Below are 27830 nucleotides of genomic sequence, written 5' to 3' on the forward strand. Positions count from 1 at the left end.
AACCCTTGGAGCTTGTGACTTTCCATCATGTTCATCCTAATGTCCCAGCTGCTCCACCCAGCCCTGGCCTGGCCCTGAAATCCTTTTCCCATGGGACCATCGGGAGTCTAAGGACAGAGCACCCCATGGCTACCGGCTGCTGGACCCTCATCCCCTCTTTGCCATAGGAGCCTTGGGAGCTTCCCAAGAAGCAGATGAACTTGGTCTTGTGACGGAAGTTCCCTTGCCCAGCTACAGATCCAGAACTCAGTCTCCACACTGGTGTGAAGCCCTTCCCAAAGCTCATGCAGCAGCCACGGGCTGGGGAGACCCGGGGACAGGCAGCCCAGCGACAGGCAGCCCTGCACTCTTGGCCTCCAGAGCCTTGTTACAACCACTCCTGAGGCCCTGCGTACTCAGTGCCCTGTGTGGAGAATTGCAGGCCTGAGTAAGAATCCCAGGCCGTGGTCCCGACCATGGCTCTAGAGGGAACAGCTTACTGCTGTTCCTGTTAGGCCTTGGATTTCTAACAGGAGAGACAACCAAGCCTGCTAAGGCTATACTGACTGAAGGGCCGTGTCCAAGGCTGGTGAGGGGCATCTCTGAGACATAAGAACATTGCTGTTGGCTGCTGTCTGCCAAGGGTCTCTCATTCCTTCCAGACAGGCTCGGTGCTGGTCACAGGCATATAGGTGGTTCTGAATGAGCCCCTTGGTTTCTAGTTCCCAGAGAATAGGTAATCATCACATTTTAAAACCCCAGGTGAGGGCCACATAGACTATGGTCTCAGTCTAGGAAGGGAGCCCAGGAGGGTGGGGCTGGCTCTGTCCCTGTTCACTCTCAGGCTGGGGAACCCAGGGTGACTGCCCATAGTACACCACCAGCTAGCCGTACAGAATTAGAGGAGATCAGCTTGCTGAAGCCGTTAAACTTCAGGTAAAAGCCACAGACTTAAGCCTGGAGAGGTGTGACAACAGTTTGGCAACCTGGGCCCCCAGGGGTGTCAGACAGGTACCGGCGGCGGCTTGATCCCCCCCCCCCCCCAACGCATCCATACACCAACTGTCACAGTCCCTTCCTGTTTCCTGACCCTGGCTCCCACTCACCGTCTGCCCTCTGATGAAGCCGGAGCCTGTGAGGCAGAGGACCAGGATACAGCGCAAAAGGAGGATTCCGGGCTCTGCCATAGCAGGCAGGTCCGCTGTCCGACAAAAGTAGTGTGGGGACAGTGATTGCAGCGGCAGGCAGTGAGTGAACTCCAAGAGGCAGGCATGAGGAAGGAGGCAGGACGGGGTGGGTGAGCAGCCGCTTTAAATGCTATCCGTCAGCTCACCCCCACAGGAACCCACCAGGATTTCCTCCTGCGTATCAGCAGCCTGCAGGCGGAAGGGAAGACGCTGGCCAGTGACCCCCGCATGGACGACCTGGGCCCTGTTAAGGGTTTCCTGGCCCAGGACGCCGCTCCCTGGCATCATGGTCTGGAGGTCCAGAGCCACTGTTAGCCACCTGCTTGGGGTCTGGGGGAGATTCTGAAGCAAATTCAAACACCAATAAATAATTTCCCCTGCATCTGTCAAGCCGGCTTTTCATTCAGAGACCTCGGGATTCTGGTGGCTACGAGGTTGTTGGGCAGCCCCTGGGCTGGCTGTCCCCAGGCAGCTGCCTCAGTCTTTCTGTCCGACACCAGTAGAGGTGGCAATGCCATGCTAGCCTCTCAGACTGCTCCCCCTACCAGCCTCGTGGCTTCCCTGAGCCCACCCCTAACTCTACAGCCACAGCCTAGGTTTCATTGCTGATGACACTTCAGGCCTTTCCACACTTGGAGTGGGTGTCTGTGACGTCCCTCAGTCTGCTCTGATGGCTATAGTGACTGGGTAGAGCCACAGAGCACAGCCTGAGGGGTTCCATCTTTTAGGGACCTCCACTCAGGCAAACACAGGATTCATGGATTCAAAGCAGAAAAGAATTTCAGGACTGGCCGGTATGAAATAAAACTGAGGTTTCATTGCCCCTCAGGGATGCCAAGAAATGCTTGCCGAAGGAGCCTGATATGGCTGTCTCCTGAGGGGCCCTGCCAGAGCCTTACAAATACAGAGGCAGATACTCACAGCCAACCATTGGACTGAGCGCGGGGTCCCCAATGGAGGAGTTAGAGAAAGGACTGAAGGATCTGAAGGGGTTTGCAGCCTCATAGGAAGAACAACAATATCAACCAACCAGACCTCCCAGAGCTCCTAGGGACTAAACCAACCAACCAAGGGTTACACATGGCTCTGGCTGCATATATAGCAGAGGATTGCCTCTGGGGAGGAGAGAGAGGTCCTTGGTCCTATGAAGGCTAGATAGATGCCCCAGTGTAGGGGAATCGAGGGCAGGGTAGTGGGAGGGGGTGAAGGAACACCTCATAGAAGTAGGGGAAGGGATGATGGGATAGGGGTTACCCGAGGGGGGGGGGACTGGGAAAGGGGATGACAATTGAAATGTAAATAAAGAATATATCCAATAAAAATAAAATTAAAAAAAGAATTAGCTTCCCACCTGGGAGCCCTGCCCTGGCCTGCCCTGCCCTTTTCTGAACAGAAAATGCAGAGTGAATTGGAGGAGGAGGAGGGAGGGGAGGAGGGAGGAGGGGGAAAAAGCACACCCAAGAATGAGTGAAGGCTTCTCAGTCACCATTTATTAAAAGACTTGTTGTTGCTGGTTTTTGTTGTTGTTGGTTTGTGTTTGTTTGTTGTTATTTTTCTGTTTTTTTAAGAGTTATTTATTATTTTTTATAAATACACTGTCTTTAGACACATCAGAAGAGGGCGTCAGATCTCATTATGGATGGTTGTGAACCACCATGTGGTTGCTGGGATTTGAACTCTGGACCTATGGAAGAGCAATCAGTGCTCTTAACTGCTGAGCCATCTCTCCAGCCCTGTTGTTATTTTTCAAGACAGGGTTTCTCTGTGTAGCCCTGGCTGTCCTGGAACTCTGACCAGGCTGGCCTAGAACTCAAACATATATATCCACCTGCCTCTGCCTCAGAAGTGCTGGGATTAGAGATGTGCATCACCACCGCCCTCAATGACGTCTCAATGGCTGCCTGGTCCCCCTCACAGAGTCCCTCCCCCGTTCCCCCTTCCCCTTCTCTGAGAGCATGGGGCCCTCCTCTCTGCAGGATTAGGTGAGTCTCTCCCCACCCCCACCCCCGCTGAGGCCAGACAAGGCAGCCCTGCTGGGGAGAGCCTCTGCTTCTTCCCTGGACTCTCCTTTCCACAGGCCCATACATTTTCCCTTTCTGCTTCGCCTCTTGGCCAACTGGGGCTTTTCTATTTCAGTAAGCTGCCTGGTAGGTGTTGGTTCCTTCTCCCAGGTGGGCATGGTCTCTGGTGTTTAAGCTAATTGGTTTGGACTCGCCTTTCATCGGGGTTCAGGGCCCTTCTTTGACCTGATCCCAGGTTTCCGGGTAGCCCAGGGCCTGATTCCAGCTCCTCTGGCACTGCCAATCGGCTGGCACTACTCTCTTTAATGGTTCATTTTTTGTTTCTCCTGGAGTGTTAACTGAGAAAGAACAGGGGTACCATCTGGGCTGACACAGATGTGTGGAAGAGACAAGGAATAAAATGCACTTGTTTTTTGCTTTGAGGCAGATGTAGCCTTGGCTGTCCTGGAACTCACTCAGGCTGACCTTGAACCCAGAGATCCACCTGAGTCTGCCTCCCGAGTGCTGGTACTAAGTAAGGTATGTGCCGCCACTGACAGCTGTAAGTGCTTACTATTGTTTACCCAGGCCCCTGGTCTAACCACAGCTCAGCATGGCTGTCTGGGGACCCTCCCACCTCCCCCTCCTCTCTCTTCTTGTCTCCAGTCTCCCCGCGCTGACCACGCCTTTGGCTGAAGTCCTTTTGGGACCCCAGTTAGCTATGACCTTGAAGACTCCGATTGTGTCAAACTCCATTTTATTAGAATAGAGAACATAGGCAACAGGAATTATACTTGGTGCTGGCAGCTCTAGGTCCCCTGCACTGGCTCCTCTTGGACCCATGACTTGAGAACTCCCCACAGGACCTCCTCTGGTCTGGACTCGAGGAGGCCTCCATTTTGGAAAAGCCCACAACATGCGAGCTTGCCACGTGTATTCTGCTACCAGCTTTGTAATTAGCAGCGGCACACCCACAATGGCAGCAACAGCAACAAAGGACTGGACTTAACACTTCAGGAAAGGACGTGGGGTCATCAGGTCCACAGCGCCACACTAGCAACAGCATCAATCACACACAAAACAATGCTGGCATGTCTGGCCATGCCGCTTCAGGGCAGGCGACACAAGGGACGCTAACGGCACAAGGACGCTCTGGTGGGGCTGGCATACGTCTTCCCAGCGTTAGGAAGGATTAACTGAACACACATGTTCACATTCTCTGTGGGAGCTGGTCACATGTGTGGGGACCACGGGCAATCAATGTAGGAACCAAGGGAGAGAGAAAGACCTTAGAAAGAACGCAAAGGCCCGCTTCCCTGCCCTCACGGGCACCAGGCGAGGCTGGGCATGGTAGGAGGCCAGGGCTGCCGCCGCATGCACTAGCCAGTGAGCTCCACAGGCAGCTCCCTGCCACAAAGAACTTCCCACTGTCGCGCGAGCAGTGAGATGAGCTTTTCTCGGCTCTCAGCACTGGGGATAAACACCTGCCACTGCACCTCCCGGCCCTGGCCAGCCCTGCCAGGACCACCTGGCATCTCCCCGAAGTGGTCCAGGGTGACACTCCCCATGAGGTCGTGGCCCTGTGTGTCATCAAAAACAAGAGTGAGGGCCTGTGGGTAGGGATAGTAGCCCATGAGTACCCGGTCTAAATCCCGGACACGGCGGCCATCATCTAGCCGGTATCTGTCCCTCTGTGGTGGCTCTTTGGCAAATTCAGGCAATGGATAGTGGATGTAGTCCTCATCCAGGAGAAAGATCTCAGCACTGGTCAGGAGGAGGGTCCTAGGGCGCAGTGGGCCCCTGCCCCGTCCAATCTGTGGTGTGATCACCTGGAAGGCCTGGATGCAGAGTAGGATGCTGAGCGCTGGACTCTTTGCAGGGCCGGCCACCTTCTCTGTGACAATATAGGTCAGGTCCCCGACCTCTTCCTCACTGGGGTAGGTGAATTTGACACGGCTGGGGTGGATTAGCTCGTAGTTTTCCACTTTCCCTGCAGGAAGAGACGTCAGGGGTGGCGTGAGCTGGCCTGTGGTGCCTTTAGAAGCAACAGCAGCCCCACACCCAAGGGCTAGAGAGAGCCCAGGACTGAGAGCTCTGCTGGCTTGGGACTTCTGGGAAGGAGCCTCTGCCACGGAAGTCTACCCATAGAGCCTGGCAGACAGGAAAGGGAGAGACAGGGCAGTGAGGGCTCTAGGGGTGGACAGGGCACCTGTATTCTTGTCCCCAAATTCCGAGTAGAAGTCCTTGTCAACAGGCTCAGGTGAGGGCGTGCGCTCCAGGGAGGACAGCACCAGCATCAGATGCTGGAGGAAGCAGTGTGTCAGGTAGCTGTCGCGAGTCAAGCACGTGACCACCTGCGACGGGGAAGAGCCTGCACAAGAAGGGGCTGGTCACAGGTACAGGTCACCATCCCCATCCCTGCAAGGTCCCGACAGAAAACCAGGGCCCACAGGGTCCATGTGGGAGCGCATCATGGGGCCTGGGGAGATGGCCGTATCTCAGGCAGGAAGGGCTGAGACATTTTTCTGGAAGGGGATAGAGGCATTAGGGAAAGAGCTTAGCTTTCTCCTTTCAGGAAGTATGAGTCAGAAACATCCTGCCCCGAAGCCCAGGGCCCACTCTGCTCTTCCCTGCTATAAACCGTGGGGCGGGCAGGAGTCCTGCCATCTCAGCAGTTCCTGAAGCTGCTTCCTCCTACCCGAGGAGCTGGCTTGTAAGTGGAGATAATGTGTCATGTGACAGTGTACTTACACTGTGGAAGCCCACTGGTGACACTGGCCTTCACCCAAACCGGGACAAAATACATCATGTCACTTACCCGTCAGCCGGAAGTACTGGTCGAAGAAGCCAACATTGACTGACTGCAGGTCACTGAGTTTAAGCACAAAGCACTGAGAGACGTGGAAAGGACTGTTGTTATAATCACTGTTTTTCTGGTGCCAGAAATCTGTGATGGAGAAGAGGCTACGGTTAGACCTGTGCAGCAGGAATGCTGCAGGCAGGGAGCCGGCACCCTGCACCTACGGAAGACCTGGATGGCACTGGGTGGGGCAGGAGCGTCAGCTAGCTTAGCTCGGTGGGGTCAGCAGGCCACTGGATGAGGCTCCTCCTGAGATCCTAAGGCAGAGGGCCACGCCCCTGCGTGTGTCAGCTGGCCCCCAAGCGCTCCCTTACATGGCACAGTCACCTTTAGCCTTAGGCCTCTGTGAGTTCTAAGAGGAAGTGCTGTTGTTACCCCTTTCTCAGACGACGGACTCTGAGCCCACCGCTTCTCCCCAAGTCCATGGTTGCCTCTTCACCTGCCCCTGACCCAAGAGAGCCAGGCTGGAGGACCTACCCTGCAGGGGTTCAGAGAAGTAGCGGCGGAGGCCGTCGTGCAGTATGAGGTACACAGCCTTGTTGGAGAGCATCACGCAGGCGGTCACTTCCAGCCCCGGGGTCTGGTAGAACACCACTGATGACCACAGGAGGTGCCTCAGCTCCTCGTTTTCAACCTGGGCAGAGGGGTTTGTGGGAGCCTGCAGGTGAGGAGGGTGGGGCAGGCCACACCCCTTCCTCCTGGACCACAGGAGTGCAGACTCCAGGCAGCACATCCCTCCCTCTCTGAGTCTGGCTAATGTGGGGATTCCTGTGTGCCAGGATGAGGAGAGACAGAAAGCTCATCTCATTCTTCAAATAAACTCAGAGCAGAGCAGAGGGGAGACAAGGCGGTGAGCATGGGTACACCTAGACCAGGGGTACACAGTGGCAGACCTCTTCACCCAGATCCTCAGTCCTGTGAGCAGATGGAGCTCAAAACCGCATTATGTCAGGAGAAATCTGGGCTATGAGGATGTCCCAACACAAACTATACTCTACCCTCAGGACTAACTGGTACCACAGCAGAGCCCATACTCTCACCACACAAGTGCCAGTCAGGAAGACCAGCACCTGGGTCAATACCTCAGCAATGCTGTTGTGGAAGAGGTCAATGATGGCTCTCCCCCGAAGACGGGCAATGTGCTGGAGTGATGGGCAGACGGGCAAGTGAGAAGGGACCTGATTCTCCTCAGATGTGGACTGGATTAGGTGCTCACTTGGGTACTGGGCAGGGACCTCTGCTGTTGCAGAAGCCCCCGCGGCTGGAGCAGAAGCCCCCGCGGCTGGAGCAGAAGCCCCCGCGGCTGGAGCAGAAGCCCCCGAGGCTGGAGCAGAAGCCCCCGCGGCTGGAGCAGAAGCCCCCGAGGCTGGAGCAGAAGCCCCCGCGGCTGGAGCAGAAGCCCCCGCGGCTGGAGCCCCTGGAGCCCCTGCCGCTGGAGCGGGAGCTCCTGCTAGAGCCCCTGCCGCTGGAGTGGGAGCCCCTGCTGGAGCGGGAACTCCTGCTACTGAAGCAGGAGTCCCTGCTGGAGCCCCTGCTGCTGGAGCCCCTGCTTGAGCCGGAGCCCCTGCCAGAGCCTCTGTTGGAGCTGGCGCTTCTGTTGGAGCAGGAGCCTCTGCTGGGGCTGGAGGCTCTGCTGGGGCTGGAGCCTCTGTTGGAGCTGGAGCCTCTGCTGGAACTGGAGCCTCTGCTGGAACTGGAGCCTCTGCTGGAACTGGAGCCTCTGTTGGAGCTGGAGCCTCTGCTGAGGCTGGAGCCTCTGCTGGGGCTGGAGCCTCTGCTGGAACTGGAGCCTCTGTTGGAGCAGGAGCCTCTGTTGGAGCAGGAGCCTCTGCTGGAGCAGAAGCCTCTGCTGGAACTGGAGCCTCTGTTGGAGCTGGAGCCTCTGCTGGGGCTGGAGCCTCTGCTGGGGCTGGAGCCTCTGCTGGAGCTGGAGCTTCTGCTGGAATTGGAGCCTCTGCTGGGGCTGGAGCCTCTGCTGGAGCTGGAGCCTCTACTGGAGCAGGAGCCTCTGTTGGAGCAGGAGCCTCTGCTGGGGCTGGAGCTTCTGCTGGAATTGGAGCCTCTGCTGGGGCTGGAGCCTCTGTTGGAGCTGGAGCCTCTGCTGGCGCAGGAGCCTCTGCTGGGGCTGGAGCCTCTGCTGGGGCTGAAGCTGTCGGTGGGCCTGCAGCTGGAGCCGGGACTGGAGCGGGCGCCTCTGCTGGGGTCTCCTGCAGCCGCTGCTCAGCACTACATCTTCAAGTGACCCAAGAATAATGCCAAATAAACACGTGCACCCATAGAAATGTATCACATGCACAACTGCACAGTACCTGCTACCCTTGGGGTCACTAGGTGATCTGCCACACAGAACAGGAAAAGTGTCTGGGTGTATATATGCAAGCAGAGGCAGAACCAAGACTCAACCTCGGCTTCAGTTTGTTTTGGGGTATCTTTAGGTGGCCCTGGCACTTCACCTACTCAGCTACCACGGCCATGCTGGGATGTCACTGGTCTATCTCAGTCATAATTAATGCTCAAAAGCTAACTCTCGTGGGAGCTGGAGGTTCCCAGCCTTTAGCCCATGGAGCCACACTGAATGAAGGGGTGGGGTCCTCTGGGTGCTGCTCCCCCATCCATCAGATCAGATCCAGTCCAACTGCTGCAATCCCTAGGGCCCTGACCTTGCATTTGCCCAAATACCCCATGAAGCTGCTGGCGTCTCCCATGCTGTCATGGGTGTGCAGATACATCTTTACGGGCCTAGTTTCTGCAGCAGTCCCAGGAGCAAGCTAGGTTTGTGGTAGCTTGGAGGGGAGGGGAGGGGAGGGGAGGGGAGGGGAGGGGAGGGGAGGGGAGGGGAGGAGAGAGCCAGGGGTGAAGATAGGGTCTCAGCATTTTGCCAGGATAGAGAATATGAGCTGTTAGGTCTTCTCTTCCACAGGTGGGGATCCAGCGACAGGGAGCAGGCTAAAGCTGCCAGCTCCTTCCTCAGTCTCTCCTGATGAAACGATGACCTACCCACACACTTTGACCTTCAGAAGGTTCTTTGTGAGAGGCTTCCAAGTTAGATACAATCAGTCCTTCCTGACAAGAATTTTATGGTACAAAAAAATAAAAAATTAAAAAAAAAAAAAAAAGAAGAAGCCTGAGAGGCGGTCTGAGGAACGGGGCCTAGCACACTCCCGAGCTGACAGAGCCAGCCACTGGATGAGCTGGTGGAGGAGGAAGATGACACCCAGAAACCACACCTGTACATGGGAGGGCAGTGGGAGGGCCAGGGACAAGGTGATGCTCTCCACTGGCAAGCCAGGGCTGCCTCGCTTAACCCATCCTACACAGAACAGCTTGCCTGGGCTGCTTTTAAGGCTCTGAAGAGTTGGAGCACTTAGCACTAAGGCCATGGACGCAAAGGCTGAGACTGGTCAGTGCTCCAAGAAGTGGGAGACGGAAGGCAAAGGGAGACTCCCACAGAGAAGGCCCGAGACCACCCAAGGCAACCCCACAGCCCAGGTCCCGCCAGTCTGCACCTCTTACCTGGCCCTGCACTTGGCAGGCTGGCCACCCGTGCGGTGGCTTTGGGTTCTTGGTTTAGCTGAAGGATTCTTGGAGATGACCACAGTCTTCATGTCCTGCAGTGAGGCGCGCAGCTGATTGTAGACTCGCAGGAAGTGGAATTTCTCGTGGGGCAGCACGAAGATGGCGGTCACGAAGCGGTAGCCAACCAGCAGCTCGAGCACATGGCCATCTGCGAAGGCACCTCGTGGCTGGGTGCAGCTGCGGGTGGGGTCTAGCAGCACGGTAGAGAGCGGGACACGGCTGAGCTTGAAGCTGTTGCGGTTGCGGCAATTGTGGGTGCCACGACTGGGCATGGGGTTGAAGTCGGCCTTGATGACGTTGAGATGCTGGGAGGTGAGCAGCAGCCAGTAGGGGATGGCGGCCGACTTGACGGCCTCAGAAGGCGCGCAGCAGGAGCGCCGCACTGCCGAGCACAGCGTGCAGCTGGCCCACTCGATGTTGCCCGAGTAGTCCCCGGCGGCCGTCTGGACCATGCGCTTGTCACTGTAGACCAAGTAGACAGGAAAGCAGCCCTGGCTGCGCTCCTGAGAGCCGCCGGCCACCTTGTAGAAGGTAAGCAGCTGGCGCAAGAACTCCTGCAGGGTGGTGTGGCTGCCGTAGAGGATGGGGCTGCACAGCATGGCCATGTGCTGTGGCGCGAAGCAGGAGCGCAGATCGGCGTGGAACTCGTGAAGGTTGGCAGCGTCCGAGATGATGAAGAGCGTGTTCTCGCTGTGCCGCACCTTGAGCACCAGACACAGCTCCGGCATGAGGAAGCCGAACTCCGTGAGGTCGCCGTGCGGGAAGCAGAAGACGAACCGCAGCGACGAGAGGATGTGCTGGCTGCTGCCTCTCGACTCTTGGTGTGGGATCTCAAAGACGGCGATGCCGAAGTCGGTGAGCACGAGGCAGGCGGCGAACTGGCGGATGCTGCCTTGCACGTGGATCAGGAAGCACCACAGCACCTTGAGGATGCGGATGTGCTCCAGCAGGAAGTCCTCATCGGCGCCCAGGGCCCACTCCAGAGCCAGGCGCTCCTCCTCAGCCTCCTCGTCTTCGTCTTCTTCGTCCTCCTCTCCCTGGCCATTTCCCTCCTCTTCCTCAGCGTCTGGGGGTCCCATTTCAAAGTAGCGGTTCTCAGCCACATCCTCCTCTTCCTCCTCTTCCTCCTCCTCCTCGCCCTGTTCACCGTGGGCTTCCTCTCGCTGGTTGGCAGCCTCAATCCAGGCCGGGAGCTGCCGCTCAATGGCCTGGCGGATCAGCGTGCTGAGGCGCTGGATAAAGTCCTGGTTGGTGGCTGTGTAGCCGATGCAAGTGAAGGGCAGGAAGATGATCTGGCCGGACCCCGGCACCACCTGAACCTCTGGTTCGGAGTGATCTAGGCTGCGCAAGAAGAGACAGGGTCAGAGACACAGGGACATCCTATCCCCTGGCCTGCTGTAGGATGTAGTACCCTAACCCTAGGAAGGCAATCCATGGGTCTCCTGAGCCCGTCAAGTGGCTGCCATCAGGAGGAGCCATGCTTCTACACACTGCCCAGCACGAACCAAGCTGGCTGCCACAACAAAAGTGCTATGTAGACTTCCGTCATTTGAATGCTGCCAGGTGTCAAAGAGGCAAGGTGTGAATTACTATGTTGAAAAAGGTTACTTTTAGGGACAGCCTGGCTTTCCAGGGCAGTAGATCAAGTTGGGTGGATTCTAGGACCTTTCCATTTAAATTCCAGCCCCTCTTGGCCTCTACAACCCTCCCATGAATGATTCTTCTGTAACCAGGCATGTAGAGCAAGCCTTTAATCTCAGAACAGAGAGGCAGAGGCAGGTGGATCTCTATCAGTTTTGAAGCTAGCCTGTCTACATACTGGGTTCTGTGCCAGCCAGGGCTATTTAGAGATGCGGCTTCAAAAGTCAATCATCAATCAATCAAGGTGGCGGTAGTGCATGCTAACTTTAATTCCGGCATTCAGAGGGGTGCACGGCAGATTTCTGAGTTCAACGTCAGACTGGTCTACAGAGTGAATTCCAGGACAACCAGGGCTACACAGAGAAACCCTGTCTCAACAACAACAACAACAACAACAACAAAAAACAAAACAAAAAACCAAGCATACAAATAAACAAATAAATAAAATAGATTTCTGCAAAGGGTCAAGGGGATAATATTTCATGATGTGTGTCCTGACCCTACCCATGTAATTTTGTATAAACATCCATTTAGGCACGTAATAACCAAAGGCTTAACAGATGGCTCAGCAGTTAAGGGTACTCAAGAGTTCTTGCAGAGAATCTAGGGTTGTTTCCCAGCACCCACACAGTACCTAGCAACCATCTGTAAGTCCAGTTATAGGAGATGAGATGCCCTGTCTTGGCCTCCAGAAGCGCCAAGCGTACATGTGGTACACACATGTATACATGTAGGCAAAAACTCATACACTTAAAATGAAAATAAACAATATTTTGTTTGTTTGTTTTCAGACAGGATCTCTTTTATGTAGTTCTAGCTGCTCTGAAACTTGTAGTGTATACCAGGTTATCCTCGAACCTATAAAGATGTGTTTGCTGGGATTAAAGAAGTACACCACCACACCCAGAAAAAGAAACAAATCTACTAACAACAAAAAGCAGCAGGAGCCAGGCATGATGGCCTACACCTTTAACCACTGCCAGTAGGAGACAGAGGCAGGACAATCTTTCGAGTTCAAAGTCATCTTGGTCTACAAAACAAGTTCCAGGACAGTCAGGGCTACAGAGGAGTCCTGTCTCAAAGACAAAAAACAAACAAACAAACAAAAAAAACCCCAAAAAAACCAACCAAACAGAAACACCCCCCCAAAAAAACAAAACCAAATACAAAACAAACAAACGGACTGTAATAACAAAGCAGGTGTCGCGGCTAGTGTCTGTAAGCACGTCTTAAGGAGGCTGAGGGGGGAGTGTCATGAATTTGAGGCCAGCCTGAGCTGCAAGGTAAGATCTAGGCCAGTCTGGGCTAAATGAGACCCTGTTTCAGAAAAAAGACAAAAACAACAACAACAACAACAACAACAACAAAAAACAAAAAACAAAAAAACCCCAAACAAACAAACAAAAAAACCCTACAAACAGAGAGAACATTAGCTCCCAGTACAAACCAGACAAGAACCACCCTGGCTTTGACTTGCTAACTTCTAGTGTAAGATGTCAATTAGGCAGCTGAGGAGAACCAGGCGGAGCCCATCAACTGCACTTGATTAGAGAGGCTGCACTGGTCGTGAACAGTGAACAGAGTGTGCAGCTGGCCCTGCTGGCTCTCCCCTCTTCCTTACCTCGCACCACCAACAGCTCCTGGCACGTCCCTCAGATCTTCAGAGGCCGCCTGACAGAGGAGAAAAGCGTGAGCCCACCTGCTGCAGCTGTTCCTCAACACTCACTGGGTGCTGCCCTCAGCTGCTTGTAAAGTTGCCCTGTTACCCCTGGGTGAGCTCAGGAACTTGCTGCCTTCCCACCTGTCTGACCTGACAACCATGGGCCAGAGCCAGTTTCCAAGGATGTTTGGCATCTGGGGGACCTCTGTGCCACCCAAGGGGTCAGGTGCTTTGTTTGGTCCAGCCCCAGGCAGGCAGCAGTGCACATGATGGGTTCTGGCGAAGGCCCCGTGCTTTCTCCATACCAGATTAAGACTAGGCCGAGGACCTTACTCTCCTTACGGAGTCAGTCTTCAGGAGGTAGGTAGGACAGACAAAGCCTCTGCAAACTCTCTTGGCATCACACCACCATGACCCTAACCGTGCAGAAGAATGGAGCAGAAAGGTCCAGGCATCACGCACACAGCACCAGGCACTCACTCATTTTCTATCTCTTTTAAAGGGACGCAGAAAGGAGTTCCAAAAACCTAGACAGCAGCTGCAAGGAGAGCTGGAGCCCCACTGTCCAGCCCAGCACGCTGACGGGTGCCGAGGGACTGAGTGCCTCTGGGGTGCTAAGCATTAGGGGAGACCCTTGGACATCCAGCTTATGTGTGCCCAAAGAATGCCCATCTTCCCTTGCCCTCAGGGCCCAAGAGAAAGTACGGCCTGGTCCCCTGGGGTGGAGGAGGCCAAACTCAAACCCTTGACCACTTGGTCTATGACCCAACTAGAGACACATCCAAGAGAAAGACTACACGACACACAAAGTACCCAGAAGCCCTCACCACATGTGCCACACCCCCACCAGGCCATATCTCAGTGTGAACAAAGTCAGACAGCAGCAGCAGCAGCAGCAGCAGCAGCAGCAGCGTGGCTGAGGAAAGAGCCCCCAGGAGCGGGTGCGGGCGTTACCTGTCCTGAGGGGAGAGATTCCAAGGAGTCGGAGCAGGCTCGGGCAAAGTCCTCGGGTGGTAGGCTATCAGTGGATGAGAGGCTGCTGGCCAGGGACTCTTCCTGTACGAACATGACACCTGCAGAGATGGGGTGGGCAGGTGGGCAGGAAGAGCATCTGTTCAAGAGGCTAGGCCTTGGGCTCACGGCATGGCCGGGCACTAGCCAGACCCCAAATCATCATATGGGTCACAGAAAAGAGATACAGTAACTCAGTAACTCCTTAGTACCTCAGGTGCTTTGCTTACGGGATGGACCCAGTGGCTGCTCTCTGGTGAGGGAGTCATACAGAGGTGCAAAGCTCTAGAGGTACATTCCAAAGTCGGTAAAGATGCAGAGAAAAACAAAGATCTCTATGTCACTGTCTAAGGTGCTCTTACAGCCTACAGACATGGGGAACGAGACACTCAAGCTATAAGAGGGTGCAAAGACTGAGAACAGACAGTCCTCGGAAGGAGCGCCAACAGGGATCACATGGGAAACAACGCTGCACAGACAAAGACAAACTGAAACAGGAGACCTGTTTTTCTGTGGCAAGGTTAGACCACACAGCCTGGCCCAGCCTAGCTAGGAAGAGGTGGGCACTGGGGAACAGGCTGCTCTACCAGCCTATTTTGGTGATGTATTTATCGATAGCCTTGGACGTATTGGAACACTGTCCAAAGAAAGGACTACAAGTGACCCCGTGCTCTCACTGGTATCTTTGCAGGGCTCACAAATTCCAAGTACAGGCCCCTTGGCCAGGAGCCAGGCTTTCCAGACTGGATTCCTTTAGTGCTAAGTACAGCTAGTATTGAACCCACAGGACTGCTTTCCCAGGGTGTCCCACTGACTGCCCTGTATTACCTACTGCCTACCTCCTTAAAATGTGCCGGTTATTTAAGCTACACTAAGGTATTTTATGAATGGCCTGTCTGGGGCCATCACTTCACTCCAGTTTGCAACTGGTTAAGGGGGAAGCTCTTCCCCCACCCCACCCCCGACTTAAAAAACATCAACAAACAGCAAAAACAACAAGCAACATGTTTCAAACTGTAGCTAGCTGGTCTAGAAGAGCCACCCCTCCACCGCCTGGATTGTTACTAAATATCCACCAAGGCCCAATTCAATGACTGTACTCCCACACGTATCCTGTTCAGCCAGACTGCGGCCTACAACAGGACAACTCACAGAGCCCAGGTCCTCTGCCCAAGGGTAAGCAGGCAGCCCAAGCCCAGAACCCCCAGATGCTAAGCTGCAGAGGCTGCGAGGCAGGACGGCAGGAAGCAGAGACATGCACAAAGCACCCAGGCTTGGCGGACGCTGCCCCTGCTGCTCAAGTGTCCTAACCCAACCCGTCTTCCAAGATTCGTCTCTGCTACCACTCTGTTGCAGTCCAAGTATTCCCAAACTGTTCTACCTTGTTCTTCCATAGGCACAAAGCCTGTGTCCCCAAGTGGATGCATATTCTTAGAGGGACTGTCCTGAACCCCCAACTCAGGCTACGGGAAGCAGCCCCTACCGACTAATCGTGTTTAGCCTCGGCAGTGCCAAGCGCTTCCCCACCGTCAGCTCACGCGCACCTCTCGTTATTTACCACATTTCATCAAATCTAAGGTGTGGATAAGGTGCCATCCTGGTCATAGCAGATGTCCACGGAAGGGATTCCCACGGCTCCATCACGATTACCAGCTGGCTGACAGCAACTAGGGGACGCCACTGACTGAAAGACGCATCTCAATTTCAGAGAAGTCACGGGGTGGAATGTGTGCATCTTAGAATCGATGAAGTTGGGATGTATCCACTCTATGGTTGAGAAAACAGCTTCCAAGAGGCTACAAGTTGCTTGGGATCTCAGGGCCAGGAGAATGGAACAGGAACTCAGCTGCCTGCTTCTAATCATGTCTACAGCGTGGCCTTCCCTCAGCCCCCGGGCAGGGCTGGGGATGAACTCTGTATTCTGGACACTGACCCTGTCTGTCAATCTTCTACTGCTCTCACAGCTGTGAGGCCCAAAGGACTGGGGTTTCCCAGCAGCACCCACCTCAGGCAGGCCTTGAGTGCCCAGGGTAGGTTAGTAAAGCTGTTCTCACACAGAAAAATTCCTGTCCACCCAGGCCAGTTCCAGGAACACATGGCCAAACACACACACATGTGGGAGCTTCACATTTGTGAGGAAAAAAAAAAATCAGTATTTTCTTGCCACTACCCTGACCTCCCAGCCTTGTTTGGGCATGAGGAAATGCAGACAGGACAGTCTGCCCACTTCCTTCCTGGACCGTGGCCTGTATAAACAAGTGCTCAGAAAGGGCCACTCAGCAGATGGGATAGGGGACACCAGGAGTCCTCAGACAGGGGTCTGACCTTTGTCATTTCTCGCCCAAAGGAAAGAGATGTGCACACACAGACATCCACTGTAGTTTTATTTACAAGAGGTGTAAATATGGGACAATATCTCTCAGTGTCCAATGACTGGGAAGGGGGTCAGACTACAAAGCACCCAGGGGTGTAAGGGCAGCAAGGGAGGGGTAGATGAGGCTTGCCCCCAGGCTGCTGCAGACACTTCAATACCACAAGGTACAGTGGCTGCTGGTAGTTGTGGCCTGGAGGAGACACCCGTGCCTCCTGCCTAGCCAGGATCTGCTCTTGGCCAACTAGCTCTTCCCTTGCTTGCCCATGCATCCATGCACGCACACACACCCATGTACTCATTCACGTGCGTGCGCGTGCACGCGCGCGCGCACACACACACACAGACACACACACACACACACACAGACACACACACAGACACACACACACACACACACACACACACACACACACACACACACACGCACTGATCCAACAATGCTGGAACAGGTTCCGTCCTAGACCTATTGCCCTGTCCCCAGAAGTCCAGGGCTGCATGCTTCCTATGTGGGGTGGTTAATACGATGGGGAGCTGAAGAGAGGTCAGGGGAACTTCCTCACAGAGACTCAAACTTTCTTCCTCTTTTATGAAAAAAAAGAAAAAAAAAACTTTTGTCAAAAGTTTGGCAAAGCCAATGGGTAAATGTGCTGGCACCCAGCTCTACCGTTCCGCTTTCATGACTTCTCTTCTGGACATCACAGTTGTGACTTTAGGCTGTTGTGCTCTGGGCTTTTGCCTCAACATAAACAAGGGCTGTCTTGTGCAGCTCGGTCTTCTCTCCCTGACAGGGCTGCTGTAGAGGGTTCTGTGTTGTAGCTGCCTTTCCCTGCCCTCCAGCGGGGTCCCCAGCTTAAAGAGTAGAAACCTATTCCTGGCTCTTAAAACCTAGGCCGAACTAGTTTCCCAAGACCTCACACCAAGTTCTGCGTCTCCAGGAGCCTGGGCGGGTGGCGTTCTTTCCCGTGTGTCCCGAGCCTCACTCAGCTCCACTTGGGACGGCATACCTGCCCCTCTTCCGTTGGGGCCAGGCCGGCAGCCACGCTCATGCCACCCGGTTCACTCACTCATCTCCGAGGATGCCTGGGTTCAGAGGTGAAAGCCCTTTGAAGATGCTCAGACAATGGGCAGGCGAAAAGGACTGCTCTTCCACTGGTCCATGGGGACAGGCAGCCCGTCTTGGTCCCATAAATGCAGTATTTGGGGGTTTGGTCATACCTGAGTGCCACAGAGGCACCACAACAATAAAAGCTCTCCATACAGGGGTCAAGGGCTGCAAACAAGGCCTGACTTTCTAGAAGCTGACCTGCCCATGACGGCCACAGGGGACTGGATCCATGTGAGTCAAAAGCCTCAGCCTGCTCAGTCCTCTCCAACACCCCCATGGGACCCTACAGGAACTGGCCGTGACATAAAGGGACAGGGGGTCCTCACTAAGCGAACAACAGTGCTGAGATCAGGCCAGGCACCTCCCTGCCATGTGCCACCCAAGGAGCCAGCCTGCAAAAAGTGCCACCCTCCCCGTGCCTGAGCCTGCAGGAAGCAGGTGCCGGCATTGCTCAAGCACAGCCCTGCCTATGGTCCAGGCAGAACTGAGCAGCTCAGCCGGAAGCAAGCCCTGCTCATGATTACCTTGGTTGGAGAGGATCGGCTGAGGCAGGGAGGCTGAGGCGCGAGCTGTAGTAGGAGGGGAGCTGCTGGGTCTGAAGCAGGCAGCAGGTGGGAGCCGGAAGTCCTCACCAACCTGAGGAAGAGCACTGAGTCAGTCCAGGAGGGGAAGGTGCAGAAGAACAGAGCTGCTAAGGCCAGGGATGTCCAGGAAAGAGCTCAACATTCTCCCAGCCAAAGGATGTTGAAAATAATCTCACAAACCACATAGAAAGTACCATTACCATACCATTACCCGAGGACCCAGTCTAAGGTTCCACCGGCAGGGGGTAGGGGGTGGGCATGGCGCTCTAGTCCTCAGAGATCCCTGAGGGATTCCATGGCTCAGTTCCCCAAGAAAAGCTCCACGCGTGGCTGCATCCCTAAAACGCTCACCTTCTTTTCTGCGTTGCTCAGTTTGGATCTGACATCTTTGGCTTTCTGAATGGCCTTCAGCACTTCCACAGTGTCCAGCTCTTTCTCTGTGGTTGCGACATCATCTAGACAGATCTATGAGTCCAGAAAATAGCTTACAGTATGGAGACCAGCAAAGCATGTCGGGAGAATGGTGGGACCCTGCTGAAGACTGGGTCTGAGTGCTCTACAGGCCCCAAGAGGATACTGGGGATTGAGGGAAGCTCCTTACACCACATAAGTAGTGGAACCACCTTACATGGCCCATGAAGGTCCCACATTGCTTAACAGATCTTTAGGGAGTCCCTCTCCACTAAGAGGGGCAGAAGCCTCTTGGAAACCAAGAGAAAGGAGTGAATGGACTGAGTTCCCACTTATAGGCAGAGCTCAGAACTGCCAAAGGACAAGAACTTTCTGGACAGGGGACTACAGGGGCAAGACACAGAGCGGAAGAAGGCAGGGGTCCCATTCTGGGTAAGCAGCAGGGAGGGCTGTAGCCTGGCACGAAGGCAGAATGGCCACATGGAGGACACTCCAAAGCACCAGACACTATGGAGCCCTCCAGAGTCAAAGAAGGGAAAATAGCTGCTTTGTCTGTCCCCGCCCCTTTACTTGTCTGTCCCCGCCCCTTTACTCTCTTTCCCTCTCTCCTTTCCTTTTGAGATAGGGTCTCACTCTCACCCAGGTTGGATTTGAACATGGGCAACCCTCTTGCCTCAGATCCTGAATTCCTGAATCACAGGTATAAGCAATCATCTCCAGCAAGAGATGGCATCTTATAATAACTATCTTAGGGACAATGTGGACAAAGTGACACCTGGTGGGGCAGAGAAGGCTGGAGAGAGAGAGGCAAATGGACTCTTGGTGTCTTCTGGCCTGGGATTGAAGAAAATGGGTTCTAAGCACTGTGAAAGAACGGGAATGGGGATACAGCCTGCTAGAGGCTGGGGGAGGAGCGTACCTGGGTAAGGACCTGCTTGGTGAGCAAGGGGACACCTGTACAGTCAGAGCCAGCAGCAGCAGACAGAGACTGGACTGACTCAGTAAAGAAAAAAAATCTCAAGGCTTGCAGTCAAGCACCGGAGTGATTAGCTGCCCAAGAAACTGATAATTTCAAGCATCTTACATAAATTAAATAAAAATCCTACATATAATTTTAGACCTCTTAGTCTAGGCTCCTTGCCTAAAATATCCAATGTTATTTTTACCATTGTTTTATCTGTTGTTTTATGACATAGGGTTTCTCCGTGTAGCCTTAGCTGTCCTGGAACTTGCTCTGTAGACCACGCTGGCCTTGAACTCCCAGAGATCTCCCTGCCTCTGCATCCCGAGTGCTGAGATTAAAGGTATGAATCACCACTTCCCAGCTTCCAATGTAGTTTTTAAAAGTTGAAAACAATTCTTCTGTGCCTCCCTGTTCCAGAAGCCCTCCTAGCCTGAAGTTCTGGTGCACCTAAAGCCTGCCAGGGAATAAGCAACCAGCGGGAGAGAGGTGGGACCTGCAGGGAGTACCCCCACAGGAGCAGTGCACTGCAGACCTGAGGAGCAGACATGCCTCAGAAGCAGACAGGGCAGAGCGGACAGCCCTGCCATGCTCTGCCTTTGCAGACGGGCTGGACCTTCCCTAGCAGTCTCTCTGGACGCTGCTCCTGGTCCAGGGCTTACCTCCGAGGCTCGCTCTCCAAACTGCGAGAGCACCTTGGTCCGGTAGTCAGGGATGATACTCAGAGGGTTGTTCATCAAGGCCACACGCTCCAGACACGGCAGGCCGCCTATGCTCTTGACCTCATCCAACTGCAAGACATCAGTGCTGTTTGGCCCTGTCTTCTAACACCTCAGCACAGACTACATTTGATGGCTGCTTTTGAGTGAACAGAGTACTATTGGTTTTCTTTTCTTTAAAATAATAAACAACAAGGACCAGCAATCCTAGATCCCCAAGGCCCTCAGGATTGGGGCTCACCTGCTCAATCCGGTTGTTTCTGAGGTCCAGATTAACCAGGGAGTAGAGTTTGTGCAGACCCCTCAGACTCTGTAAGAAGTTGCCTGCCAGGTTTAGGGTTTTGACATTGCCCAGTTTAGCATGCACGCCTTCCAGGGAGGACAGCTTGTTGTAGGACAGGTCGAGGTGCACGAGGTTGTACAGGTGCTGTAGTGCAGGAGAGACAGGATGGCAGCAGAGGTTAGGCCTCCAGAGGTCACCGTGCCCTTCAGACCAATTGGACCAGGATGAAGCAGCTTTGTAGGCGCTCTGACAACTGGTGAGAAGGGAAGGCCCTCTTCCCTCTTTCCCACTCCATAACCTGCTGGCGTCCCCTGCAGACAGGTCAGGGTGCGCACTGAAAATCTGCCTGTCTGTCATCACACGCGGTTTGCATGCACTTAGCTGCACTAACACTCGGGAGCTAGAGCAGCAGTGGGTGCATCCCTAAAGCCTGTGCTCAGCACCCCCTCAGGTACAGTGCTGCCACAGCCTCTGGACCCACCTGGAGAGCACGTCCCTAGAGAGCTGTGGGCAGACATTACCTGCAGGTTGTCCACAACTCGGACTCCATTGTGACTCAGGTCCAGGAACTCAATCTTTGGGATCAGTTTCTTATGAAAGAAAAGAATGTTTCGGCATTACTCGAGGAGGCTGGACCGTACCCCAGTTCATGCCCCTAGTGGCTGAACATGCATTTACAGCCGGCAGACTTTCTAACACCTTCCACTGTCCCTCCCACCAGCAGAAATCCAAAAGAATCCACAATTTGGATAGAGCAAGTGGCTTAAGTAATATGAATGGTCATTCCCAGAGAGATAGGGAGCATGTTCTTTTTTAACCCTGCCCACTACCACAGAACCCTGTCACACTATAAGACAGGGTTTCTCTGTCCTAGAACTCTCTCTGTAGACCAAGCCAGCCTGGAACTCACTGAGAGCCTTCTGCCTCTGGTTCCTGAGTGTGGGGATGAAAGGCATGCACCGACACCAACTGGCTAAGGGCATTCTTGCGGCCTTTGGAATGTCCCTCTAACACAGGTCCAGCTGTACTCAGGGGCATGAGTTTTCTGCTATTTCTTAGGACTGATATCACTGACCACGGCTATGCTCGTGTCATAAAGTGTGCATAGTTTATAATGCTTCATTTGGTTTTATGCATCAACTATTTTAAATATTCTTACTTAGAAATTTAATTTGATTTTTAAAAAAGATTTATTTATTTTATTTATGTGAGTACACTGGTTCTCCTCAGGCACACCAGAAAAGGGCATCGGATCCTATTACAGGTGGTTGTGAACCACCATGTGGTTGCCGGGAATTGAACTCAGGACCTCTGGAAGAAGGCTCTTAACCGCTGAGCCATCTCTCTAGCCCTTGAAATTTAATTTTAAAACTACAAACAATGTATAGAATACTGAATATAGATTTTGGGGGAAGCCTTCAGAAAAAGGTCAAATTCTAATAGCCATTCCTCGGGTCTTGGGCGGCTGCTACCGTCATACCACAGACTCGTCGATCTGAGAGATGCTGTTGTGGCTCAGGTCTAGAGTAGTCAGCGCTTGCCATGTTGGGATGATGGCAGTCACAGGGCCTCCGAGGGTTCCGCCTTCAGGCTCCCACTCATCAAATTCTGAGGCTTCAGGAACAAGAACTTCCTGCATAAGAACATCTGTTGAGCACCACACTTGGGCCCTCACGCAACACTAAGTAGAACATGCTATAGTTGCAAAATTTAAGGAAGAGCTGGAGCATATTTAGCATGTGGAAATGAGCTTGCATTAAAAGGGGCTTTGGTTTATGTGTCTTTAGGCGGTTGTGAAATAACTGAAAGGCTTAGCATACCAGCAGCTTGAGTAAGTTCTGGCCCTGTGACTTCAAGAATAAATGCTAGTCAAGTCCTCATGGGCCTCTGCTATAGAGAAGTATCTTCCCTGGCTTAGCCGGCAGAGACAGACGGGCTAATTCAGGGTGTTGCCAGGCAACCATGCTTTCAGAATGGTCTCTACTGTGGACAGCAAATCCCTCAGCCATGACTTCACAGGGAGAGAATCACGGCTGAGAGGAGAGTAACAGCACAGAGCATCAATCACCAAAGCAGAGGGAGGTGGTTCTCCCTGGCTTGACTTTTGATGCCTACAAGACATCTTAGGGATCAGCCTGGGTTCCTTTAACCACACGCCAAGGAATACCTTCCCAAGGGACAAGGCAGCTACACTCTTCTTCCTTTCAGCCAGTGGCCTTAGGAGAAAGAATTTTCAATAAACCCAAATTTTGATCAGAGGCCTAAGTCATAAAATTTGCTACTACGTGTGGTCGCTATACTAAGGGAGGATTTTAACAATATGATGGATGATGATAGCCACATAGCCATAAAAGGAGCTTCCGACAGCAGCAGCTGGGCTGTTTCCGACTCGAGTCCAAATAAGGCCCAACCCTTCTAAGCCTCCTCTTCCTCTCCAAGTTCATGGAGGATGAGAGACAAATAGGTGCTAAGCCCGAGCTGCTGGGCCCAGAGGAAGTCCGAGCAGCTTCACTAACAGAGGCTCCGCCCACAGGCCAGGCCCAGGGCAAACACAAAGGCAGATCTCACCTTCATGGAGGTTGCTGAGAATCTAACAGTCATCGTGGCTAAGGTTGGCTTGGAGGTGACCAGCCCTCGGATACGCTTGGCATCACAACGACTTATCTGGAACAAACAACAGCAGAGTTTCAGAAATGGCACCTTGAAGCCTCAGGAACCCCAGGAATGAGGCATTCCTTTGATAAGAGGGGACTCAAAACTTGGCCTCTTTCAGTCTGATGGTGACAGTGGCCTAGTACACCTTTAATTCCAGCACTCAGGAAGCAGAGGCAGGTAGATCTCTGAGTTCAAGGCCAGCCTGGTCTACAGAGCAAATTACAGGACAGCCAGGGCTACACAGAGAAACCCTGTCACAAACAAACAAACAAACAAACAACCTACCTACCTACCTAGGTCTTTTTTATTTCCCAATGCAGAGTAGCTGATTAGCTGATTAGACTCAGCAGATTAGCTGTTTTAAGCATCTAATAAGAAAGGCATTTAGCTAGGCATAGTTTCAAACACCTCTGATCTCAGCACTCAGGAGCAGAGGCAGGAGGATCTCTGTGAGTTCAAGGCCAGCCTCACACAGTGAGTTCCAGGACAGCCAGAGCTATACAATGAGACCCTGTCTCAAAAATGGATGCTCATGTTATGAGACACAAATTCTCTTTCTTTGGTTAAGGGACACCCGGGCTTGCCAAGTAAACAGAAAAGGCAAGTTATGGGGATCAGCTGGAGAATGGGGGCTCCTCCACACTGTGTGGAGTATCTCTCTCTTCCGCCTGCCTTCCCAACTGTCCTGTGGCCTCAGGTAAGAACAGGCCAATGGGAGCAGGCCTCTGGAGTTCAGTCAAATTCAGTCTCCTGGCCAAGCCTCCTCATCTCCCTAAGCCTCTGTTTCCTTGACTGTAAAGAGAACGAAAGCATCTATACTTCACAGAACAGTTGGGGAGACTTGATCGAGTATACATGAGTATATACACAGGGTACAAGGCTGAACATAAAAGTTAAGCTCAGGAAACGCAGGGTTTAAAACAGCTTTTATCATTCATTGCTAACTCCCTTTCTTTTTAAAAAATTATAACAAAATTAGTGTTAAGAAGCAGAATTCAGTAGGAAGTAAGATAAGGCTTTTTTGCAAGATGTGGGTACCCTAGAGGGCAAAGAGCCTTCAAGGCCCTTTGACTTGGAAAACAGAAAATTGGAATTGCCTCTCTCTGGCCTTTGGGATGATTTCTGTGACTTCTGCCTGAATAACACTTGTCCCTGACTCCCCAAGAGGCCAGAGGGTCTAGGCTCTGGTGCTCTGCATATCTAATACTTCCTGTTGCCTACGACAGGGATGGAGGCCTGCAACCAGCTGAGGTCAGAAAAGGCTCCCTTTCTATATTTAGAGGGGCTCGATTTACTTGGATAGAACCTGCCAGTCTATTGCCAAATATGAAAGCAACAGTGCCCAGCACTTGCTATCACACCCTTCCACATAGAGACAATAGGTGTAAGATGGCGCTGTGCAGGGCCCAGCCCTGCCTGCTCACCTGCAGCGTGGCTTACCTCCACCTGGTGAAGAGCCTTGAATATTGAAAGATCAAAGGGCAGAAGCTGCTCCTGAATATTGCTGTTCCCAAAAGATCCTTCTGTGCCAGAAACCTGAAGCCAAAGATGGATTTAAATTAGGGATGCTAATACCTTCACCATCTGCACGATTGGGTCACTGTGGCAGCAGCTGTCAAACTCAAAAGTTTTGACCACGTCAACATTATTGAGACAGTAGGCCATGATGCCCCCTGGTGCTCACGGGCAGAAGCACAGTATCAAGAACACTAGGTCCTTTCATCCACTCCACACCCCTTCACACATCTCCTTCACACACTGCCAGCTACTCAGCTACTCAGAACAAGAGCCAGCTGAGTGACTCTCCACAGCTAAGCTGCTGCATCTTTACCTTAAGGTACTTAAGGCGACAGGTGAAGTCTAGAATGTGTCCAAGGTCAGTCTTGGCATCACCGCTGGCACAAGTAGGCTTTCCCTGCTGCAGCTGTTCTGTGACAGCATAGAGCTGCAAGGGCCTGATAGTGAAGACCTCACCAGCTCCTAGAAGTTGTTCTCCTGTAACAACCAAACCCAAAAGTAAGTGTCTAGCCCCAGTCCCACCTGGTGTACAGTCAGGGCATTCTACGCACCAAGCCAACAGCCAATCAGCATGCAGCAGGCACCTATGACATGCACCCACCCACCCAAGTACATAGGAGCGGCCCTTTGGAGCTCACACTGGGCACAGGGCATCCTGGACACATGATGAGAAAGGAGGGAGTGGGGAGTCATCCAGAAGAGCAGAGATCTACGGCACTGACTGAGCCAAGGTAAGGCTGAGAAAGGCAGTGCTCTGATATCACAACTACTGCACCCTTTACTATGTAGACTAAGGTCAATTACGACACCAGTCTTTAGTCCTTACATTGCTTCTTCTATTAGGTTTCTGGGCCTCTGGCCACTAGTGTCCTTCCTCTACTTCAGGGAAGGCAGTGAATGCTTCATGTAAGCGTGTTGGCAGGGGTTGCTCACTACATGTCAGCTATTGTTAAAATGTTCTCTGGCAATACCATGACCCAAGACTGACTTCTAATTGCAATCTGAACACTTCCAAGCAAGGACAAATCAGGTGCAAGATGGCAGCATGCCAGCCACCTTTCAACACCCCATGTGGCTTGGAAATAGATCCTGAGACTTGGGTGAGTCCCAGACACTCACCTTACACAAGCCTGGCTACCTGAGATTGATTCCCAGAACCTACATAAAGGTGGAAGGAGAGAACTGACTCTACCGAGTTGTCCTCTGACCTCCATATGTGCTGTGACACATGTACCCACATACACACACCCATAATAATAATGCTAATAAGGAATCTTAAGAATGAGAGACTGTGGATTTTCACCTGCAGGGCAAGTAGGTGGGTAGACTTGGTTGAGGCAAGGGACTTGACAACTTCAAGGAGGTGGGGCATGGACAGGACCTAACAAATGAGTTCGGTGCTATCCTGAGTCTTCAGCTACCTACTTGATTAGGCAAATGGCCCCCAGCATTTCAAGGACCAACAGCTATGTACCTTTTTCAAAGAGTTCTTCAGCCAGTGCTGCAGTGATACCATTTCTTTCCTGTGGAGAAAACAAGTCTTGTAGTTAGACCTCTATCTGCCCATCCCTGGAACCGCACACACCCTGCTCAGTCTGCTAGTGGAGGCCAACTCTAGATTTCAGGAGTGTCCAGCCTTTGACACTGAAATAAGACACTATCACTTTCAAAACTCAAGCTTGAGAACTGTACAATCAAGTAACAATAGAGTCACAAGCAGCATCTGATGATGTCCTAAGTGAGTCAGTGTCTTGTAATGGGCTGAGTCGAGCCTATCGTCCGGAGGCATAGCCTGCATGGCCAGCAGGACATAGCTGCAGGATGGGGAACAAGCTAGAGGTGGAAGGAAACTCAGACTGAAGCCAGGGGCTCAGAAACAGGACCAAGCGTTTTCGATCTATAGACATCCTAATAGTCTGCACAGGCATGGCGGGCGTGCTTCAGCCGTCGGCAAAGCTTGACCAGTGCCAGGGGCTGGCTGGAGAGCCAGCATCTCCCTAAACCAACTCTGGAGAAAGGAACTGCCACCTTCTCTCTTGTCCAATGTTTCTTGAAAAGAGTGGACACACCTTTGTTCTGTGTACGTCCCTTCCAGAGTCAGAGCAGTACCACAAAGCCCCTGGGTCACTAGAAAGCTGTGGAAAGGGTTTTTCAAATGATATAATGCTTTAAGGAGACATGGCAAGGACCTGCTCTCTCCCCATCACAGCTGACCTGCTAGGCTGAGCTCATAGCAGACCAGGCCGGAGTGCTCGGTAGGTTCCAACTGGCTGACTTCTCCCACAGCCCTACAAGAGGACCTGTTATGTTACACAGATGAGCAAACACAGGCGGACAGCTGTAGGGACACCCCAACTGTATCTGGTTATAAACCAGTAAAGCTATACTCCAGCACTCAATCTTGGTTCCCCCTGCCTCTCCACTCAAAACAATCATGGGCCAAGAGACAGCTCAGTGGTTAACAGCATTGGCTACTCTTCTAGGGAACTAAAGTTTGGACCTACGTGGTGACTCATAACTATTGATTTTGAGCCAATTTTAGGAATCTCTTCTAACCTCAGACACCAGACATAGGCATGGTATGTGTCTGTTTGTATACTCACACATAAAATTCTAAAAATCTAAAACAAAACAATCGTGTGGTTTGCAGACCCCCATCAAAACCTTTAACCCCACCTCCCACAGGTAAGAAATTAACTGGCAGATGGCAGTACACAGGTCTCTTTGTAAACAGGCCCAGATGGCCGTGCAAATAACCCTAGCACTCACAGGATGCTGCCGTTGCTAGCACACGCGATCTCCGTATTTATAGAACTTACAAAGCACCTAGCTGTGGGGACAGGGAGTCCTGTTCCTGTTTTTCTCGGTACTTGTTGATTCTTCTTCATAACCTTACAATCACAGCTCCCCCATCAGATACTGGGAACTGAACCTGGGCCTCAATCACTGAGCTCTGGCAACCAGCCCTTTTGTTTTGAGATTGAATCTCACTAAGTTACCTGGTTGGGTTCAAATTCAGAATTCCTCTGCTTCAGCCTTCCAAGCAGCTGGGGTAGACAGGAGCCTTTCACCCAGCTCCCGACAGCACTTTTAATGGTTGTTTATATATAGGAAGTGCTTCCTCTGGCCTAGTTGTCCTTTGTTCAAGGAGCTTTTCTTATTTAACATGGTGAGGTTTCTCATTTTTATGTTTAACCTCTAATTCCTTCCTTTGTAACTGCAAGGATCTCTTCTTCCACTCCAGAATGTAAGAATATTTTCCTGTTTTCTTTTCTTTTGCTTTCTTTCTTTTTTTTTTCTTTTGGT

At 52.7% G+C, this 27830-nt stretch overlaps 2 protein-coding genes across 14 annotated transcripts in view; both read right to left on the reverse strand.

Moving 5' to 3' along the window:
- Stab1 (stabilin 1) overlaps positions 1-1279 on the reverse strand; it is a 28972-nt gene extending 27693 nt beyond the window's left edge. Inside the window, exon 1 of the mRNA XM_052190062.1 lies at positions 1086-1279. Within this exon, the coding sequence (XP_052046022.1) occupies positions 1086-1166 (81 nt within the window). The 5' untranslated portion in view covers positions 1167-1279. The remainder of the gene's footprint in view (positions 1-1085) is intronic.
- Positions 1280-3906: 2627 nt separating this feature from the next.
- Nisch (nischarin) overlaps positions 3907-27830 on the reverse strand; it is a 36229-nt gene continuing 12305 nt past the window's right edge. Inside the window, exons 4-23 of one of the 13 annotated variants that reach the window (XM_052190073.1) lie at positions 25999-26047; positions 24838-25001; positions 24447-24542; positions 22920-23015; positions 21832-21984; positions 20873-20941; positions 20310-20495; positions 20012-20140; positions 18329-18442; positions 17918-18029; positions 13858-13976; positions 12865-12914; positions 9540-10943; positions 8141-8258; positions 7889-7906; positions 7109-7798; positions 6504-6660; positions 5985-6113; positions 5376-5537; positions 3907-5156 (exon numbers count right to left, since the gene is read on the reverse strand). In XM_052190073.1, the coding sequence (XP_052046033.1) occupies positions 4546-5156; positions 5376-5537; positions 5985-6113; positions 6504-6660; positions 7109-7798; positions 7889-7906; positions 8141-8258; positions 9540-10943; positions 12865-12914; positions 13858-13976; positions 17918-18029; positions 18329-18442; positions 20012-20140; positions 20310-20495; positions 20873-20941; positions 21832-21984; positions 22920-23015; positions 24447-24542; positions 24838-25001; positions 25999-26047 (4626 nt within the window). In that variant the 3' untranslated portion in view covers positions 3907-4545. Of the gene's footprint in view, positions 5157-5375; positions 5538-5984; positions 6114-6503; positions 6661-7108; positions 8259-9539; positions 10944-12864; positions 12915-13857; positions 13977-16277; positions 17369-17917; positions 18030-18328; positions 18443-20011; positions 20141-20309; positions 20496-20872; positions 20942-21831; positions 21985-22919; positions 23016-24446; positions 24543-24837; positions 25002-25998; positions 26048-27830 lie in introns of those variants that run through there. The other 12 variants (XM_052190066.1, XM_052190075.1, XM_052190074.1 and 9 more) reach the window with 12 other exon arrangements.

This window comes from Apodemus sylvaticus, chromosome 8 (genome assembly GCF_947179515.1).
Source record: "Apodemus sylvaticus chromosome 8, mApoSyl1.1, whole genome shotgun sequence".
NCBI lineage: Eukaryota > Metazoa > Chordata > Mammalia > Rodentia > Muridae > Apodemus > Apodemus sylvaticus.